The following is a 20,137-nucleotide window of genomic DNA, read 5'->3' on the forward strand; positions in this document are numbered from 1 at the left end:
TCACCCTGAGTAGGAATTGACTCAACAGCAACAAGTTTATTCTTTCTTCAGAGTTTACTTGCTTAACCAGTGTGCTGTATGGGCCACCTGCTGAAGGACAGCATGGAAGTTAAGTGGTTTTTATCACTTAGGAGACATGGAATGCCCTCTCACTTTTATTTTTATTTTTTAATATTGGAAGCTAGTGCCTGGCTTTTTAAATATTCCTATATGAAAGGAGTCGCCATCTTCTGGAATTATTTTGCATAAATGGCAGAATATGCTTCGGAACCTTAGAATGTGAACTTTATACTACTGAAGTTCCAATCCCTGACCTGAATGGAAATCTTTATTCAAGAAATGGGGGCTGGTGCTTCTGTTAGCTCAGATCTCCCCTAGATGACTAACGCTAAGTCTCTGCTAACTGCTGAACTGAACGTTTAAGTGACAGAAGGTTGCACAGAAGGTAAATATTCTCTGAGATGTAAACCTAAATTAGGAAGGAGCTGGTAGGATTGATCGTGAATGGGTGCCTACACTTGATAGTCTCATGATTTAGGTGTCCTACAGAGAGGTGTTGGCAAAGACTCCTGTGCAAAAGGGAGGGGGCACTCTTCAAGGCAGAAATAATGACAGCTAAGCATCAAATCTTCCACGGCCCCTTGGCTTCCTTCCACACACAAAGACCGAATTAATCTCTCTGTCAAATTCAGTGCACTAATTTACGACTGAACACCCTGAGGCCATATTTCTATCCCCTTCCCCAAAATTGACACCTCAATCATTGTGCTGGCCCTTCTCCTGGGTAATCGGGATACGGAGACCCCACTTATCTCACCTTCAAAGGGGCAGTCACAATCCTGCACTAGATAGTCTTGTAACATGCCGGTCCAAAGCAAGGGTTCATTCTAATGACAGGACTTACACTTGAAGTCCACTTCTGTCGGTGGACCAGCATCTGACAGTGGACTGTGAATAAGGGTATCTTTGGAATGCATTAGGGACAGTGACATATGAAGAAAAGAGATTGGCTTTGGCTTTTATAAATACTTCTTAACCAAAGCCCCACACTGTAATTTGCGTAAATATTTTTGAATATTTATCTTCAGTTTTTCTTTTTAATCACAGTGAAGATTTATGCCAATAGACGGCAACTATTTTGGCTATGGAGCCCTGGTGGCACAGTGGTTAAGAAAGAGCTGGGCTGCTAACCAAAAGGTCAGCAGTTCAAATCCACCAGCTGCTCCTTGGAAACTCTATGGGGCAGTTTTACTCTATACTATAGGGTCGCTATGAGTCAGAATAGACCTGACGGCAACAGGTTTGGTTTTTTGGTTTGTTTTGTTTTTGTATTTTGGCTATACGTGAAACCATACGATAAATAGTTACGTTGTCAGGGACTTTAGAGTTTACATAATTCAACCTTCATTTTTTACAGATTTAAAATCTGTGTTCCTTTGCTCAGCCCAAGGTGATGTAGTTAATTAATGCAGTCTCTCATAATAGTCCCTAACACCAGACTATGTGGAAATAGCCACTAATCTAGCTCTCTCTTTGCATTTTTCATTAATTGTATTTCTCTATTGTATCATATTTCTAACATATTCTTCAGTCCTTCCAATTCTTTTTTTTTTAATCATATTTCTAACATATTCTTCAGTCCTTCCAATTTAAGGGACGAGGGGAAAGATGGAGACAAAGATAGGGGCAAGAACAGGTTGGCATATATAAGATCGTTTATACCAAATCAAAACCCTATGTCCGATTCATCATGGCACTTTCGCCTAGCAAGTCCAGAATTTTCCACTTAGTAATTATGAAACAAGTTGAAGGAATAAGAACTCTGGTCATTCATCTATTCTTGATTTTTATTCTTAGATTTCTAGCTCCCCACGATGAGAGGTTTGAGAGAATAGATACATTTGTAAAATGACTAGAATAATTTTACCCACCTCAGGGATTCTGTGAGTGTTTAATGCCATAAAGGACTCAGAGATAGTCAGATGAAAGGTGCTTTAGAAGGCTGACATGATTACTGGATTAGAATTTCAGAGAGTGAGAAAGGAGTCTTTTGTGTTGACAGGTTTTTTTCTTACTCTTTTTTTTTCCCCCCAATCCGCTTATTTTATTTTATTTTTCCTTTTCCTCCCCTGATTTCTTCAATTTCAGATCATGTCCTTGACTTGGGACAGCTCTCAGGAGAAGAAATGTGTGTTGATGTAAACTGTCTAGCTCCCTTTTGGGTTTTTTTTTTTTTTTTCCTAATATGCATCTCAGCATCTTTGCCTTCACAAGACTAATTTTCTCATGCTTGTGATGTTTGTAAAGTAAAATAAAATCACCTGGGGACGGTGTTCTGTAACTCAGTATTTATTACATGTCACAGAGGCACGTGCATGCACACATACGCACACACACACACCTCCCTATATTGAATTATTTGGAGATCAGACCAATTTTGTTTCATTCTCCAAAGGTTGCCATCATATCATTAATCTCTCTCAGCCTTTAAAGATGGCCTTTTGCCATATTCTGTCAGAAAACAAGATATACACCATTTACTTTAAATACCTAAAAATAAAAATGCTGAATCAAACAGTTACACACACGCATATGCACAGAGCTGTCTAATGTATTTTGCAATTGTTGGAAATCCGTGTGCACTGGATGAGGGGGGCAATAATACTGGAGTTTATTGGGAGTGAAATATTTTATTATATTACTTGTAAAATGTTCTTTGCTATTAAAATAAGTAGTACTAATTAATAACCTGCAGAATGGTAGAGTGGTCTCTGAACTACAAGAATAGATTCTTAATCCTTTGTAGTAGAATTCTCCCCTTCCTTTCTCCTTTCTCCCTCCCTCCTTTCTTATCTTCCTTTCTCCTTTCCGGAAATATCTATCACAATAGGAACTGTTGTAGGGACAGTGAGTGTTTGGGGTGGTATTTCAGTTCAGCCTACCATAGCAGAGTAATCTTATGGGCTCTACCGAGGAATGAATATCAATATGTCTTTGGTATAAAAGAATCATGATAACCCCAATCCAAAACTCTATAGGCTTTGTTTTACTTTATGTAGGACATTTCCTCTATTAGTCATCATAAGCATAGTATCTTATGCACTTGAACTTTACAAGGCTTATGAAAATGGCTGTTTCCTAAAAATAAGATGTATTGACTCCAAAATCAAAATAAAATTACAAAATACAAATTAATTAAGTTTAATTGTCTACTGAATGTAACATTATGTCAACTAGTTGTATATAAATGAGTTATTTATATTATTATTAATAACATATGTACATAAAACCTGTTGTCATCGAGTGGAATCTGACTTATAGCAACCTCATGCAATACAGAGTAGAACTGCTCTATTGAATTTTCTTGGCTGTAATCTTTTTTTTTTTTATAAGTTAGGTGAAAGTTTACAGCTCAAGTTAATCTCTTGTACAAAAATTTATACACATATTAATGGAAACAGATCTCCAGGCCTTTCTTCTGTGGCACGTCAGGGTAGATTTGAACTACCAACCTTTAGGTTAGTAAAATGCAAACCATTTGGATCACCTAGGGTCCTTAAAGCAGCTGCCATTGAATAAGTTTCAACTCATGGCAACCCCATGTGTTTTAGAGCACAACTGTATTCCCTAGAGCTTTCAATGGCTGTGACCTTTCAGCAGTAGATCGCCAGGCCTTTCTTCCAAGGCGCCTCTGGGTAGGTTCAAACTGCCAACCTTTTGGTTAATAGCTGAGTGCTTAACTTTTTGGGCCACCTGGGGACTTTTTTATACACACACACACATACATATACAAATTATACATAAATTGGAGCCTTGGTGGCACAGTGGTTAAGCCTCCAGCTGCTAACCAAAAGGTCAGCAGTTTGAATATACCAGCTGCTCCTTAGAAACTGTATGGGACATTTCTATGTGCCCTATAGGGTCGCTATGAGTCAGAATCAACTTGACGGCAATGGGTTTATATATACATAAAATTTATACTAGGCCATACTATATATATATATATATATATATATGTTTAACCCCAGTAGCCCAGTGGTTAAGCATTCTGCTGCTAATCAAAATGTCAATGGTTAGAACCCACCCACTGCTCTAAGGGAGAAAGATATGGCAGTCTGCTTCTGTAAAGATTACAGCCTAAGGAACTCCATGGATTAGTTCTACTTTCTCCTATAGGGCCGCTATGAGTCGGAATTGACTCGACCGCAGCGAGTTACACACACACACATATATGTGTATATGTATTTATTTAATATAGAGGCACAGTGCCTCTGAAAGAACTGGCAGAACAACAATGATGTCCTAAAATGTCCCTCCATTTATGATTTTGTTTCAGACAGCTTCTCAATAATGTATTTGTATTCCATATTTATAAAAAGACGTCTCTGCCAGTTAACAACAGTGGAAGAAAAAAAGTTATTTTATCATACACAGTAACTTTGTGATGTGTTAGCTGTTTTTGCAGTGTGAATACATTTCCTCCTGCTTTCTCTCTCAACTAAAAAGTTGTTGTGAGCTGACTTTCCTTCCATTATACCTCAGTGCTTTCACGGACTCCTCCTCCAAAACTATTGCCAGGTGTTTGCATCTTCCTTGAGTAATTTCAGGCATTTTCCTCTGAATGAAAATGGCTCACTTGGAAGGTTGTGAAAGGCATATCCATGTGGAATTGGGAGGATTTTGTGTTGCGATGTGGTGGGAAGGCTTGCCAGAAATTGCCCGTTTCAGGCTGATGATGCAAAACTAGACATCTGTTAAATTAACATCTACCTAACGTTTTGCCTTCAGTCAAATGCATTTTTTTTTAAGAAAAAATTAAATCTCTCTCACTCTCTCCCGCTTTCTTTTTTTTCCAACTGTCAAAACAATCTGTCACAAGATATTTAATTTCTGTGTAATGGGTTACTTAAAGAAACCGGCATATGGGACCGTGTGTGTACCTAGCAACGTGTTGGAGGCAAGTGTACACACTTCTGCTTTGCTGGTCTCCTGAAGCCTATTGTGCCCAGCGTAGATTTTACTGTGGGGCTGGATTCCTTTGGCTTTGATTTTACACTTTTGCCACGGCCTCTCACAACCCGTGCGTTTTAAAATCAAAATAACAGTATAAATATTCTTCTACCAAGGAGTCAGCAATCACTTTCTATTTTGGTTAAGTAGTGATCATTTATGGCTGTGACAGTGTCAGCGAGAAAGATCGTGGACAATACTTCTGCTCAACACTTTGCACACCCGTCCTTGTGTCCAAATATTTGTTGAAAATATCAGGCTGATTTGTAGCCTGGCCAAGCGCTTTACAAGGTGACAGCACACGGGACACCACCCTCAACCAGTGCATCCCTCCGGGGCACAGTAATTTCTGCACAACGAATAATCCCGTTACACAGTAGAGTTGCCCTCTTGTTGGGAGAGAAAATTCTAAAGTTGTCGCCATAAAGAACAAAAATTAAGTATGGTCAAAATTGCTCCTGAAAATCCCTTGAGCCATCCATGAGGTACAGTATAAATGGTTGTGTATGTACCTCCTTGTGTAATTATGTCCGCAGTTAGAATCCATCGGATTCCAGCCGCTCCTCGGAAGCCCTATAGAGCAGTTTTGCTCTGGGGTTGCCATGAGTCGGAATCGACTGGACTGCAACGGCTTCCGTTTTGTGTAATTACATAATGCGTGTGTAATTGTGTATAATAAAGTGTAAAGTCCCTGGATAGCACGAATGGTTAAGTGCTGGGTACCTGGCCAGAAGGGTTGGCGATTTCAACTCACATAGAGGAGCCTCAGGAAACAGGCCTGTTGATCTGCTTCTGAAGGGTGACAGCCTGGAAAGCCCTGTGGAGCAGTTCTACTCTGCACACGCGGGGTCGCCATGAGTTGGAATTACTTAGTGGCAACTAGCAACAACAAAAAAGTGTAAAACTCATTGCCGTCAAGTCGATTCCAACACATGGGGACTCTACAGGACAGAGTAGAGCTGCCCCATAGGGTTTCAAAGGCTGTAGTCTTTATTGAAGCAGACTGCCACTCTTTCTCGAATGGAGCAACTGGTAGGTTTGAACCACTGACTTTTCAGTTAGCAGCCAAGTGCTTAACCACTGCACCACCCGGGCTCCTTGTACAAAGTGTAAAACCAAAAAACTCATTGCTCTGGAGTCGATTCTGACTCATAGCGAACCTACAGGACAGAGTAGAACTGCCCCATAGGGTTTCCAAGGAGCAGCTGGTGGATTCAAACTGCCGACCTTATTAGTTAACAGCCGAGCTCTTAACCACTGAACCACCAAGGCTCCTACGAAATGTGAAGTGCTTATTAATTCAGTAAACAGTGGTTACTATGTGCCAGGCACTTTTCTAGGCCCTAAGAATGGAGTTGTGAACAAGAGACAAGATCACTGCTCTCAGGGAGCTTACATTCTGGTGAGAAGAGACTCAATGAATTGAATGAGCAATAAGCAAACCCATAGTGAAATAAAAGATTACAGATTATTTTTTCTATCTATCCATCCTTTTATTTTTCTACCTATTTATTGATAACTGAGCTAAAATAAACCAAAGAAAACCAAACTTTGCCATCGAGTCCATTCCAACTCATAGCGACCCTATAGGACAGAGTAGAACTACCCCATAGGGTTTCCAGGGAGTGGCTGGTGGATTTGAATTGCCAACTCTTTGGTTAGCAGCCATAGGTCGCTGTAGCTCTTAACCGTTGCACCACTACAGCTCCAAACAAATGTATGTATACATGTATAAGTATACCTTTTACTAAAAAAAAAAAACTCATAAGCAAGATATGTTTGCAGATCGTTTTATCTATTTACAACAATAAACAAATATATAGATATAGATAAAAAACAATTTTAAAAGCCTTAAACAATATGCATATCAAGATTATTTTTACCTATTGATCTCTCTATCTGTAATTAATTTCTTTTGTCAAGGGCCTTGTGTAAGTTAAAGGATTGTATACACCTACCCTAGTGTGTAGTTTCTTTGAGGAGCAGCATGTTCATTCCTGTGTAATTTGAAATGTCCCCAGCTTGCTCTTTATTGGGGCTGCTTATAGCAACTTCTGGGAGGCATATTTGAAAGTGAGAGCTGCCAAGTAGGGGTTGACTTCTGGCCATCGGTGCAGAGAGAACAGGAGGGTGGGACAGATCTCCCTCAAGAAAGGCACAGGGGCACCGGCTCCTTAGCGATTGTTCTCTAATTGTTCATTCGCTGAACAGCCATGTTGGTTTTCTGGGGAGAAAAAGCACAATATAATACCTGCAATAAATCATTTTCGTCTATTACTTATTAATTGAAATTCTCAAGTGCCCTAGAAAGTGTCTCTAGGCCACTGTCAGTGCAAAGCTATCACAAAGGAATGAGCAAGGCAGACTGGCAAAATCCTTGGTCTACTTGTACCAAATAGCCTGGAACAGCTGTGTTATTAATCAGAGTTCCGTAAAGTCCCAAAGTTCAAACAGCATAAATATACTGGTACACATTAGGCAGAGTCTAAACGACCCAGTGTTTCTTTTTAGTTGATCAGTAAATGCCAGTTGTCGCCATTCAGCTTTTCATTTAGCATTGTTTCCGAGAATGACAGTCGTTTTCACATGATTTTTACTTTGACTCTAATTTAGTCTCTGGTTTTTGAGGCACTGCTTAGGAAGCCACCATGTTTACTAGTTGCCATCGAGTTGATTCAAACTCAAGGTGACCCATGTGTTACAGAGTAAAATTGGGGTCCATAAGGATTTCTTGACTGTAATCTTTACAGAAGCAGACCCCCAGGCCTTTCCTCTGGGGCACTGTCGGGATGGAGCGAATCATCAACCTCTAGGTTAGTAGTTGAGCGCAAACCATTTGCTCCACCCAGGGACCTCACCATGTTTAGCTAGGACTAGATGTCACTGAGACTATAAAACTCTTATCCCTTTTGCTCCCATAAAACAAGGGGGTGATGTTAACATTGTGCAGAGCCCTTTGGCACTGTAGCCTTGTAATGATACCCATCAGCATTGCAGAGGTTTGCTGCTTTAGGCACGCACGATGACTGACTCATCCACAAAGCCGGTTTATAGTAGGTGTTCCATAAATATTTGTTGCATGTACAACTGAGATTTATTCTCATAGACGAACAGGAGAATTACATTCTTAAAGTCCTAGTAGAATAGCCGCTTGTGGGGAAATGAAATTCATTTGACAAATATTTAATAAATACCTACTCTTTTCTAGGCACTAAGTTAGGAAGGAAACCTAACTGGTGGCATAGCAGTTAAGAGCTCAGCTGCTAGTCAAAAGGTCGGCAGTTCGAATCTACTAGCTGCTCCTTGGAAAACCCCATGGGGCAGTTCTTCTCTGTCCTATAGGGTCCCTATAAGTTGGAATGGACTCGATGGCAACAGGTTTGGTTTCTGTTTTTTGTTTGTTTGTTTGTTTTAGGTTAGAAAGAAAGAGAGAGGAAGGGGAAGTGGTAACAAAGGGAAGGAGGGAGAAAGAGAGAGATGGATCCTGCTTGGTAGAACAGAATTACAGTCCTGTGCAGAAAGAAGACATTAATCAAATAAGTAATAAATAAATACATAGTAACAACTTGAGGAAAACTCTTGGAAAGGCAAAAACATGGTTCTAGAGAGAATACAGCAAAGGAGGCTGGCCAGCCTGAATGAGAACAGAGAAGATTTCTCTGAAGAAGTGAGCCATGAGCTGAAAGTGAAAAGATGGAGTGCAACTAAGGGAAGGGCGGAGAAGACCATTTCAGACATAGAGGAGGATGTGGCCACTGGCCCAGTGGTGGGAGGTCAGTGCCAGTGTGAGCTGAGAACAGGCCAGTGTGGCAGGACTGCATAGCCGAGGGGGACATGTGGGAGCCCCAAAATTGGAGGCTGTGCCAATAAGTGACCCTGATTTTTCAGAAGCAAACCCTGAATGCGTAAACAGGTGTACAAGAGCATGTAGGACTTTGCAGCCATCCACCCACCCACCGTGTCCAGATCTGTGCCTAGCTCTGGGCTGGGTAATGAGATCAGGAGATGGGAACCAGGGGCTCTGTGCTCATTATGAACCAGAGTGGCAGATAATGAAAGCTTTAAGAAATGCTGCAGGAATTGTGGACATCATATGTGATGAAGAAAAGATTGGGGGCCTGGGATTGGAAGAGGTTTTCACATCAGCATGCCTTCTGCACAGCTGAACAGTGCCTGGCTAATTTCCCTTTCTAATGAGAACAACACAAAACCCATCCATTTAGGCTATTCAGCTTTTAGGTAAATGTACCAAGCTGTTGGGGTAGAGGGGAAAGAGGGGTTGACATTGATGGATGAGAGTTAAATACCAGAGTCTCCCCCTTCATGCAGACTTTTCTAAAGCAGTATTGTGACCAAAAGGCCCTGGAAAATCCCAGGTGGGCATGGCAGACTGGACAGAGCCAAGTGTCTCCCTCAGAGGGGGAGGGGAAACAAGATGGGGGTCTCCACCCGTCAGAGTGGAAGGATCCTCTTCAGGTCTGGCAACAGCCTGGCACAAGAGGGATGGAGCCCTCAAACAGGGCTTGATTCTCAGGGGAACAGTTCATATGGGGCGTTCCAGTGGGCCGTGAGGCTTGTCCTGATGCAATTTAATTCTTTCTCCAGCAATATCCATTTTCTCACTTATCTCTCCCATCCCCTCCTCCCTCACCAGTATTTGAGAAAAAAATTGTTATTTATCTTTAATTCTAAAACAGAAAGGACTGGGCTCTGGACCTGCCTTAAAAATGGTTAAATTGAGGAAGCTTACCATTCTTTGCATCAATACCTGGATACATTATACCCTCAATACAACGATGATAACCCAGCCAAACTCTTTGGAAAGACTTGAACATATATGTTTTTATAGAAAGTGAGGATTATTTTTACTAGTTTTCTGACCACTATTCTGATCAGATGCTTGGATTCAATGACCTCACGATACAGTTTGCATCATTTAAAATGAATCTAATGGCAGAGAAGATGTGAGCTTCTGTACCGTCATGAGGGTTAGATGCATGTACCACTGACAGCTACGCTGACGCCTGTAGATACTACTGGTCACCATCCTAAGTGCTTTACTTTTTTAACCAGTTTAATTCTCATAATAACCCTAAGACCTGTGTACTGTTATTTTTTGCATACTGCAGATTAGGAAACTGAGGAATGGAGAGGTTAAATAATTTGCTCAAGGTCACTAGCTAAGCTTGTAAACAAAGGGGCTGGAATTCAAACCCAGGTAGTCTGACTCCAGAGCCTGTATTCTTAATCATCACAAAGAAAAGGGGTGGCCTAAGAGGGTGGCAGAGATAAGAAACTCAAGAGCAGTTGTTTACCTTCAAAGGAGATTCTGAGTCTTTCTCTGCTCCTCCTCCTCCTTCTCCAACCTGTTCCAACTGTTTAGAGAACACAGATGCTTAGGGGGGAGTGTGCGTGGCAAAACAAAGCAAATCCTTATAATGATTTAAAAAAAAAAAAAAAGGATTAAAAACACAAAATATCCCATCTCTCGTATTTCTAGAAACTAATGGATACCCACTGAAATAAGCACGTCCCTTTCTTCCCAGCACACAGTCATAGGCACACACATCTGCGCATGGGCACACACATACACGCATACTTGTTTTCAGTGGCTGTTCTGTATTTTCTCAGGTTCATATAATTTGGGGCAGGCTATTGCAATCAAATATACGAGTAGTTCTTAAGAAGGTTTGAGCAGCTCAAGCCTTAAAAATGACTTTGACAATTGAACTAAAAAAACAGAAAGGCCATCTCTGGAATGCTGACCAAAGGCACTTTGGTGTTTAAAGTTTGAAGCCCACTATGGGTCCTGAAGTTTTGTCATTCTCTTTTCTTTTGGACTGTTGGCATATTCTATTTCAAAAATTCACAGTCAATATCGTCTTTAACTCAGATTCGGTTGGGCAGCCTGATGCGCTTCTAACTTTGGAAAGGTATCTCACGTATACGTTATTGCCTTCTTTTCACTATTTTTGTTTTTGAACAACGTATGGAACCGTTACCCACTTCATACTTGGAGATTCAGCCTTTCTTCCACAGAGTGATTTCTGGTAGGGAAGCCACTAGCTTCTGTCACATGTAAGGACAGGGGAGAAAAAAAAAAAGTTTAAGTGAGTTGGCATGTTCTTCCCCAAAACACCCGAGAGGCAACTCCTCCATATTGCATCTAGGAAGAGTAAACCCCTCCTTGACAAAATGGGTCTCAGTAACTTCTCGAATCAGCAAACAGGCAATTCCAATCTCACTGTTGGTCGGTGGGTCGTAGCAGCTAAATTCCTGGCCTGCTGGAGAACAGAGGTGCGCTGTGCCTTTACAACTTCCTGAAGGGGAAAAAGAAACCTCAAGGACATGGTTTAAAAAAAGAAGAGAAAGGAGTCTTGTTATTCACATTTCAATCTGTGACATTGGTTCTGAAATCCTATGTTTGGGGAACCCCTAATGGTTAAGCTTACACAAGCAGAAGGAAAACAAGATGCCCTTATTAAATTTCCCATGAACATGTTTAAAATTTCTCTTCTCCTGTCTCCGAGTCTCAGGCTTCGAGTCAGTTTGCCTCTGTCATCTGTTTCCAGCTCAGTTGAGTTACAACCAATCAGATATGAGGAAAATTAGATTTTAATGGAATATTTGATTTTCATTGCTTAATTGATTTAATTGCAAGTTTCTATTTCAGACTGGTGGAAATGCAAAGATTTTCAGTCAAATGTAGAAAAGCTTCCATTTTTCTGTGTTCAGCGATGACAAATTTAATAATTCAGTGCTAGCCTGGATTCTAAATCTTTAGAGGAAGGAGAGACTGGTATCTTTCCCAGTTGTTATTCTTAGTATTATTTTCCAATTTCTCTTTCATGTACATATATCCCATATCAAAAATTCTGTGTTTACATTTGCTTACTCTGGTTATGTTGATTTTTGTGTATGAATTTTTGTTTGTCTCCAGGAACAATATGTGTGCACGTCTATACACCTACATACTGTTCCCTGGCGCATTTAATGCCACAAAATAGTTCTTTTTGTTGCTGGCAAGTAGATGGGCAGTCAAGAGTGTTCGCTAGTTCTCAAGCTGCCACAGTAGGTCAATGGCCTTCCGGAGCTCTCTTAGACCAGCCATGACAAATGGATTTTTGTCTGTGTCAATGTCTATGATGTATACTGGCTGCCAAGGATACTGGGTTAAAAAGGATCCCTGGGAAAACAGCAAGGCTCAATCACCAATTGGGGGAGTGTAGGTGAAACATAGCTTCCCACTTTTTGGTCATTATCTCTATTTTAGGCCATACTGACCACAATTCCTGGCTATCCATGTCTTTCCACAGTACTGGAACATGCTGTGTGTTGGCACAGTTCCTGAATTCTCTGAACTCCTTATGAGGCCAGTTTGGGCTTTGGAAAGATGCACATTTCTGTGTTTGACACGTTAGATTTTGTTTTGTTTTCCTGAAATCTCTTAGCTTTGGGCAATTCAAGAGGTTTCTTCTTTTGAGAAACATGCATGTGTAAGTTTGTGCGTGTGTGTGCACCCAAACTGCAATATATGAAAATTTAATTATGGATGATCTATATTTGGATTTCCTATCAGGTACATTGTATAGTTATCTGTCAGTCTCTTTATTTGCAATGCAATGTTTAATATGAAAATCTTAGTCTATTGTGTGCTGTATAATTTTATCATCACCACCGTTGTTAACATCATCATCACCGTGATGCCAAATTTTGTGGAGACTTCTCCTATACAAAGGTAGGAAAGCAAAGAAGCCAAGAACATGAACTCTGGAGACAGATTACCTGCCCAAGAATCCTGGTTCTGCCAGTCGCTGTTTAACTTCAGGCAAGACACTTCACCTCTCTGATACTTAGTTCCCTCATCTATAAAATAGTTCTTCTAATAGTTGGAAGCCCTAATGGTGTAGTGGTTAAGTGCTATGGCTGCTAATCAAAAGGTCGGCTATTCAAATCCACCAGGCGCTCCTGGGAAACTCCAGGGCAGTTCTACTCTGTCCTAGCGGCTCACCATGAGTCGGAATCAACTCGACGGCAATGGGTTTTTAATAGTAGGGCTTAACTCACAAGGTTATATGAGGGTTCAATGAAGTAATGGGTTTCAAATGCTTAGAAGAGTGCCAGGCATATAGTAAGTGTTCATTAGGTGCTATGATTACTACTGAACTCAGAGTATGTGCCAGATGCTAAGATGAACACTTTACATGGTTTACTTCATTTAATGCAGCCATTCTTGACCAGGGATGATTTTACTGCCCAAAGGGCATTTGGTAATATCTGGAGACATTTCTGGTTCTCACAACTGGGCGGAGGGGGTGCTACTGACACCTGGTGGGTAGATGCCAGGGAGACTGTTAAACATTCTGTAACACAGAGAGCAGTCAACCACAACAAAAAATTATCCAGCCCAAGATGTCAATAGTACCAAGATGGAAAAACCGTGATTTAATCCACAAAGTAGCAATTATTATTAGCATTATACTTATTTTATAGAAGAGAGAATATGAGGTTTGGAGAAAATCTACACCAGATTCAGTGCTTCTAGGTTCGCTATGAGTCGGAATTGACTGGATGGCAATGGATTTGGTTTGGTTTTTAATCACTATGCAAACTGCCCTTTGGAGCAGAGTTTATTTTTAAGATAAACTTGTGTGTGGCATTCTAAAAATCTGAAAATCAGAACCCTTGCTTTGAGGAAACAGGGTAGTTATGGCGTGGTCTCGGGACAGTCAGAGTAGAGAACTGGGGTGCTAGTAGTCTCCTTCCATGCCAGGCCTGATCCCCTTGAAGTTTCTGGATCATGGGAAGGCCCAGAGGGGCTCAGCTGGAATGCCAGGAGTGGTGGGGCCTTCCTAGCTCTGGGAGAGGCCCCATCTGCCAACAGGTAAAGAAGCGTCTGTTAATATTTTAACAACTGGTTTGGACAGCCCTGAGAAGCACTGTAAACATATTATTTTACAGATATTGTTGGTTAAGCTGAGATCAATTTAAAAGTGTACAAAGATTATCTAAAGAAAATATATTGAGTAAATATCAGTGCAATCAATACATGAATATGGTGAAAATTGTAACAGTGTGACACAAATGGCTGATGAATAGGAAGCACTTTATTGCAGATGACCCTTGAGGACAGAGGCGGCAGAGTGTCTGTCTGCATACGCCCAGGGCCTGGCACAAAACAGGTGCTGAGAAAAATACGTTCTTAGTGAATTAACCTAATCTTGCCATCTTCCTCTATCACTACATGGCATTTTGAAGGGTGGGGATACCTGTAACCTTAGATATATAAAATCCCTTCCCATTTTAGGCCTCCCATTTTATAACTGGATAGAATGATGGAAATAATGGGGTGGCTCCCATTCTCAGCCTGTTAGCCTTTGCTTTTTTTTTTAATTATGGCCCGCCTGTACACCATAGAGAATCCTCCATCTGTGGTGTCCACCCGCAATGTGATAATTAGCTGAATGTATTTAGAGTCAAGTGACTCAAAATCCTTCCCCTTCGTTTTGACCTACGGTCAGACACAGGTGTCAGCAAACCATTTGTGATCTGCTGCAGAGCCACTGTGGTCTGGGTGAAGAGGGCACAGCCATTAGTGGAGATCGGCTCCCAAACCATTCCATTGTGAATGTTTATCACAGCCCGTGATTTCTGTCACTCTGAGCATAGCTAAATAAACGACATTGCAGTTTAATTTCCTCAAAGCTTCAATTTTAATTGTGAATTTCAATGGATTAGAAATCTGATTCTTTTTTTTTTTTTTTTTGGTCTCCCACTTGTATTTTTCCTCCTTGTTATGTAAACTCTTGGCCAGTTGCAGCTCAGCAGTCATTTAAATCAAATGTCTGCAGAGGGTAGGGTGAGTGGGAACAAAAATATTTTCTGTGTAGCCAAAGAGCATAGTATATTGGAGAGAGAGAGACATTCTCTTCCAAAAGTACAAAATTGGTTATAAGAATGTAATCTGTTTGCAGAAACCAGTTATGTTCAATGGGTAGGTGTTTTCGTGCTTCAAATTAATATTTGTCCTTTAAAATAGCAGATGTTTAGCTGTGCATGTGGGCAGTCAACGTGAGTAGGCACACCATCCGTGTTCCAAGTGAGAGGCTGAGAGACAAGTGCGGTTCTCGATGGCCAAGGTGATCCCCGCCCCCTCCGCCTACCCCTTCCATTCTGTGTTGATGTTTTCTTGGCATCTCAGATACACACTATTGAGCCTCACTTCCCAAATGCTTTGCAGCTACATTTCCTAGCACAAGACAGCTTCCCTACTCAAAGTGAGGTGCTCAGACCAAAAGCATCTGGCTTCACCCAGAAGCTTCTTAGAAACGCAGAATCCCAGGCTCCTACTGAATTAGACCTTCGTTTTAAAAAGACCCAAGGTGATTCTTATGCACTTTGAAATCTGAGAAGCACTGATCCAGAGCACCATGACCTATGACCTCTTTAGTGGCTCTTTTCACGTGATTTTCTTATAATTTAATTTTGAATTATGCTTTCTATTTTATATACTTTCTTTGGGGGCAAGCATTGTCTTATTTTTTTAGATCCATTTAGTATGTAGGTGTGTTTCATAAACATAAAAACCAGTAACTAGTTGCCATCCAGTTGGCTCTGACTCATGGTGAGCCCATGTGTGCCAAAGTAGAACTGTACTCCGTAGGGTTTTCAATAAGTGATTTTTCAGAAGTAGAAAGCCAGGCCTTTCTTTCGAGACACCTCGGGGTGAACTCGAACAGCCATCCTTTTGGTTAGCAACCAAGTGCGTTAATCATTTGAACCACTCAGGAACTCTGAACTTGATTTAGATGCTCAGATTATAACCAGAAAGTAGCATAACATTATAACATAAACCAGAAAGGGGTAAGGGACTAATGTAGTGGAATAAATGGATTTAGCCAGATTTAATCCTTCCACTTTCTAGCTGGGGGGTCTTGAGCAAATTATTTAACTCCTCTCGGCCTCAGTTTTCTTAACTATAAAATGCAGATAATAGTAGCTACCTCATCGGTTTGTTTTAAGGATCAAATGAGATCAAAGATCGTGTGCAATTAGCATGTTCACAGTGAGTTCTCCATAAATGTTAGCTAGTATTGTATTAATTATAATTTAAGCCAGTAGCTTTTGTACATATTATAATCCCCAGAATAATGCCCCCATACACTTTTTATAATTATGCTCATGGCTCTCAACTGGGGTCAGTATTGCTCCCCAGAAGACATTTGGCAATGTCTGAAAACACATTTTAATGGCCACAAGTGGAGCGAGGAGTGCAATTGGTGCAATCGGCAGCTAATAAGTAGAGAGGCCAGGGGTGCTGCTAAATATCCTATAATGCACAGGACAGCACTCACAACAAAGAATTATTTGGTCTGAAATTTCAATAGTGTCAAGGTTGAGACAACCTGTTTTACCCACAGAAGGACTCAGGTAAGCAAAGTAACTGTTCGTTCTTGAGGATTTCAGTACCACAGTTATTCTTTCTGTCAAATAGCAATGTTGCACCCCCTTGTCAGAATTCATCTACTATGAGGCAATTCATTTCCTTCCGAACAAAACCACACACTGGAAAACTTGATACAGCCTGCTTAACCTATTAAAGGTCATAAAACAATAACAATTACATTGCACATTTCATTCTTTAATATCAAAGAGAGCTGGGTCCTTTGAAATGTAAAATATCCTAAGTGGAAGAACAGCGCCTCCAATTCCCCCAGGGGTACAAGGTCATTGTATAAGTAACACTCTGGTTCCCTTATTAATTTCACTCCATTGTGGGATATGCGAGAGGCTACAATTGTTGGGGAGAAGGCCCATCTCTCTCTGCCCGTGACGGAGGTCAGGCAATGTAGCTGTGGTTCACAGTTCAAAAGAGATACTGAAAATGGAGCAACATAAATGCCCTTAAAGTTGGTAGAAGGATCAAGCAAGAAACTCCAGTTTCTGTTGGTTGTAAGAAATCAGAGACACCGTAAGAGCTCCTGAGAACGTATTAATTTCCCAGGTACCACAGCAAAAATAAGGGCAAGGAGGCGAGTTAGGCTTTATTCCTACTGTGAACAGATTAAGCCGACACCAATTTACACCTCATTGTTAAGACTTTCTTCCACAAGTGAGACCACATTTACATCTTTTGTAATTAAGCTAAAGGAATAAAAAAAAAAAAAAAAAAGACATTTCCCCCACCACACATCATGCAGTAAATGTTTTATGTTAAGTTGGATCAAATGCCGAAATATATACATTCGAACCATAAAACCATAAAAAAAAAAATACGCCGAGTTCTATTGCCATCCTCAGCTTCATCATCTGCTGGGCTGGGATAATAGCTGTGCCTGTTGGTGTTTTGGTTTTGGAAAAGGTCACGAATGACTAACTGAAGCAGCTAAAGAGATGGTGGGTGGGTGAGGGAGTTTGCTGTTTGGAAGGGCTCAATGTTGCCACATTGCCAGTTTCCCTGAAAGCAGGAGCCATGGCGGTAAGCTAGCAAGTGCTCCCCGTCATTCAGGGGGCACCATCCATCAGCAGGAATGCGAAGCTGCAATAGCATCCGACCATTCATCTCCTGCATGCTTTGCTTTTTTGGCAATTTTCATTTTTAGGAAAATTGAACATAGAGAGCTGTATATTAAGAGCTCTAAGAGACCAACATCCTTTATTCCTCACACTGGAGAATCTAGTGGGTAAATTTTTCCCCCCTAACAATAGTGTTTGCATGGCTGCTATAAACAATACAATTACCGAGCCAGGTAATAAATGATTGCAGAGCAACAGGGAAAATGAGGTGTGGGCAAGAAGGAAAACGGATGGTTTCAGAAGAGATTTGCACAAAGATTGAGTCAGCGAGGTGAAATGAAGTCATCGCAGGTCACGTCTGTTCTACACTAACTAATGTAAATTATTGGCCGCACACCTGTGCTGCAAGCTGGAGGCTGCACCGCCAGCCCAGGCCGTGCCTTTGTAGGATGGACTTTTTTCTCTGTGAAGAGCTCACGGAGTGAAGTATTCACCTGGAAGCCTATGATGAGAGGCTGGCCGCCTTAGTGATCAGTCAAATCAGGTGCCCACGTTTTAAGGAAACAGTGACAAGCCTTGTAATATGTGTTTCCAGAATGTAAATCCCAATGTATCATATCCTTGGGCACATGTCTAAGTACTGTAATAGTGTTTACACTCTCAACCCTGATATCAGCATGAAAACAAAAAGCCTCAAGTACTTTGTTCTTTATAGGGTTTTCCTGAAAAAGGTATGAACGCATCACAAACTTTGTCTTCCCCCAAAAAAGACCAGATTTAGCCTTTGGATGCTACTTCTCCTGTCCACTTGCCTTGTAGATTCAAGCAAAAAACCATTCAAGCAGAGTTGGAGAAACCTCCCGCCCTTCCCTTGGGCTCCTCCTTAGCCGTTCCAGAGGGACTGTTCTGGTGCAAAGCCACCTCTCTTTATGTTTGATTGCAGTTCTCGCCACCTGCTGAAGAAACTCCCTGTGGAAATACTTCCCAAAGAATCTTCCCAGCCTACTCTTTGCCTTGACCACAAGGCCACTCCTGTGTTCTGTCAATAATCTCTTTAAGTTATACCAAGTGTGTGTCCTTACAGGTTCTACTCACTGTCAACATTACCATTAAATGTAGAACCCAATCTCTTGCTCTGGGCAAACTTAACCCAGTAGGATTCATTTTTTTTTAATTTAGCAAATACTTAGTAAATCTAGACTATGTACCAGGCATAGCTCCAGGTGCTGAATATCCAAAAGTGAATAATAAGTATTTATATATACCCAAAAAAACAAACCCATTACTGTCGAGTCAGTTCTGACTCATAGCAACCCTTTAAAACAAAAAAACCAAACCCAGTGCCGTCGAGTCGATTCTGACTCACAGCGACCCTATAGCAACCCTATAGGACAGAGTAAAACTGCCCCATGGTGTTTCCAAGGAGTGCCTATTGGATTCAAACTGCCAGCCTTTTGGTTAGCAGCGGTAGCTCTTAACCACTACACCACCAGGCTTTTCCGAATACATATACGACTCCCTGCCCTCTTGGAGCTTACATGTTGGTAAAGGATGTTAGATGATGAACACATAAATAAGTAATTTAAATGGTGACTTGACTTGGAAGTGTTAAGTGCACTGGAAGAACAAAAAGGGGGTTGGAGAAATTGGGATGGGGAGGGGTGAAGCAGTTTTAAACAGAGTGATTAGAGTAGACCTCCCTGAAAAAATGATCTTAGAGGAAACACCCAAATGAAATGAGAAAGCTGTCCACGTTCACAAGGAAAAACATTGTAGGCAGAGGGAATAGCCATGCAAAGACCCTGAGGTAATGCCTGCTATGGGGAGACACAGTGAGGCTGGTGCAGCAGGAGAGAAGAGTATGAGGGAGAAACTAGTAGCAATTGAGATTTGATGTGGGGGAGAGCAGGGCCTGTTTAGTCTTGAGAACGTTGTAAGGACTTTGGCTTTAACTCTGGGTGAGATAAGGAGCCCTTGGAGAATTTTGAGCAGAGGCATGATTTTTCCTGGCTTATATCATAAAAACATAAAAACTCTGATTTCAGAATTGGGAATAATAATTGGGGGGGGAGAGTATCAGTTATCTATTGATGTGTAATGAATTATACCAAAATTTGGTGGCTTGAAACAACAGTAATATACTATTACCTCCCAGCTCCCCCACCCCCCGCCCCCGAATTCTTTGAGTTGGCTGGCCAGTTCTCCTGCCAGCCTGCCTGAGTACACTCATGCAGTTATATCCAGTTGGTGTGTCAGTAGGAGCTGGCTGGGCTCAATGAGTTGGTTGGACTTTCTTTCCATATGGTCCTTCATTCTCAAGGAGGCAAGAGGAGGCTTTTTCTTTCCCCCCCATGGGGAATGGCAGCCTTCCAACAGGGCAAGCCCCAATACATAAGTGTTGATCACGCCTTTGCAAGTATCACGTTGGCTTATGCCCCTTTGACCACAACAAGTCAAGGGCCAATCCCTGAATCAGTGTAGGAGAGGACTACCCAAGAATACAGATACAGGAAGGTATGATAAATTGGGAGTCCTTAGTACAGCAATCAGCTACAGAGGCCAAGAGTGGAAAAAATGGAGAGCAATTAGGAAGCTATACAGTAATTCAGAA

At 41.2% G+C, this 20,137-nt stretch overlaps 1 protein-coding gene across 4 annotated transcripts in view; it reads left to right on the forward strand.

Annotated features, from left to right (window-relative positions):
• TENM2 (teneurin transmembrane protein 2) overlaps nt 1-20,137 on the forward strand; it is a 1,060,479-nt gene that overhangs the window by 267,353 nt on the left and 772,989 nt on the right. Inside the window, exon 5 of one of the 4 annotated variants that reach the window (XM_010592330.3) lies at nt 5,884-5,906. The exons of the other annotated variants lie outside the window; for them this stretch is intronic. Coding sequence (XP_010590632.1) covers nt 5,884-5,906 — 23 coding nt within the window. The remainder of the gene's footprint in view (nt 1-5,883; nt 5,907-20,137) is intronic. 4 annotated transcript variants of the gene reach the window in all.

This window comes from Loxodonta africana, chromosome 2 (assembly GCF_030014295.1).
Source record: "Loxodonta africana isolate mLoxAfr1 chromosome 2, mLoxAfr1.hap2, whole genome shotgun sequence".
Classification (NCBI taxonomy): Eukaryota; Metazoa; Chordata; class Mammalia; order Proboscidea; family Elephantidae; genus Loxodonta; species Loxodonta africana.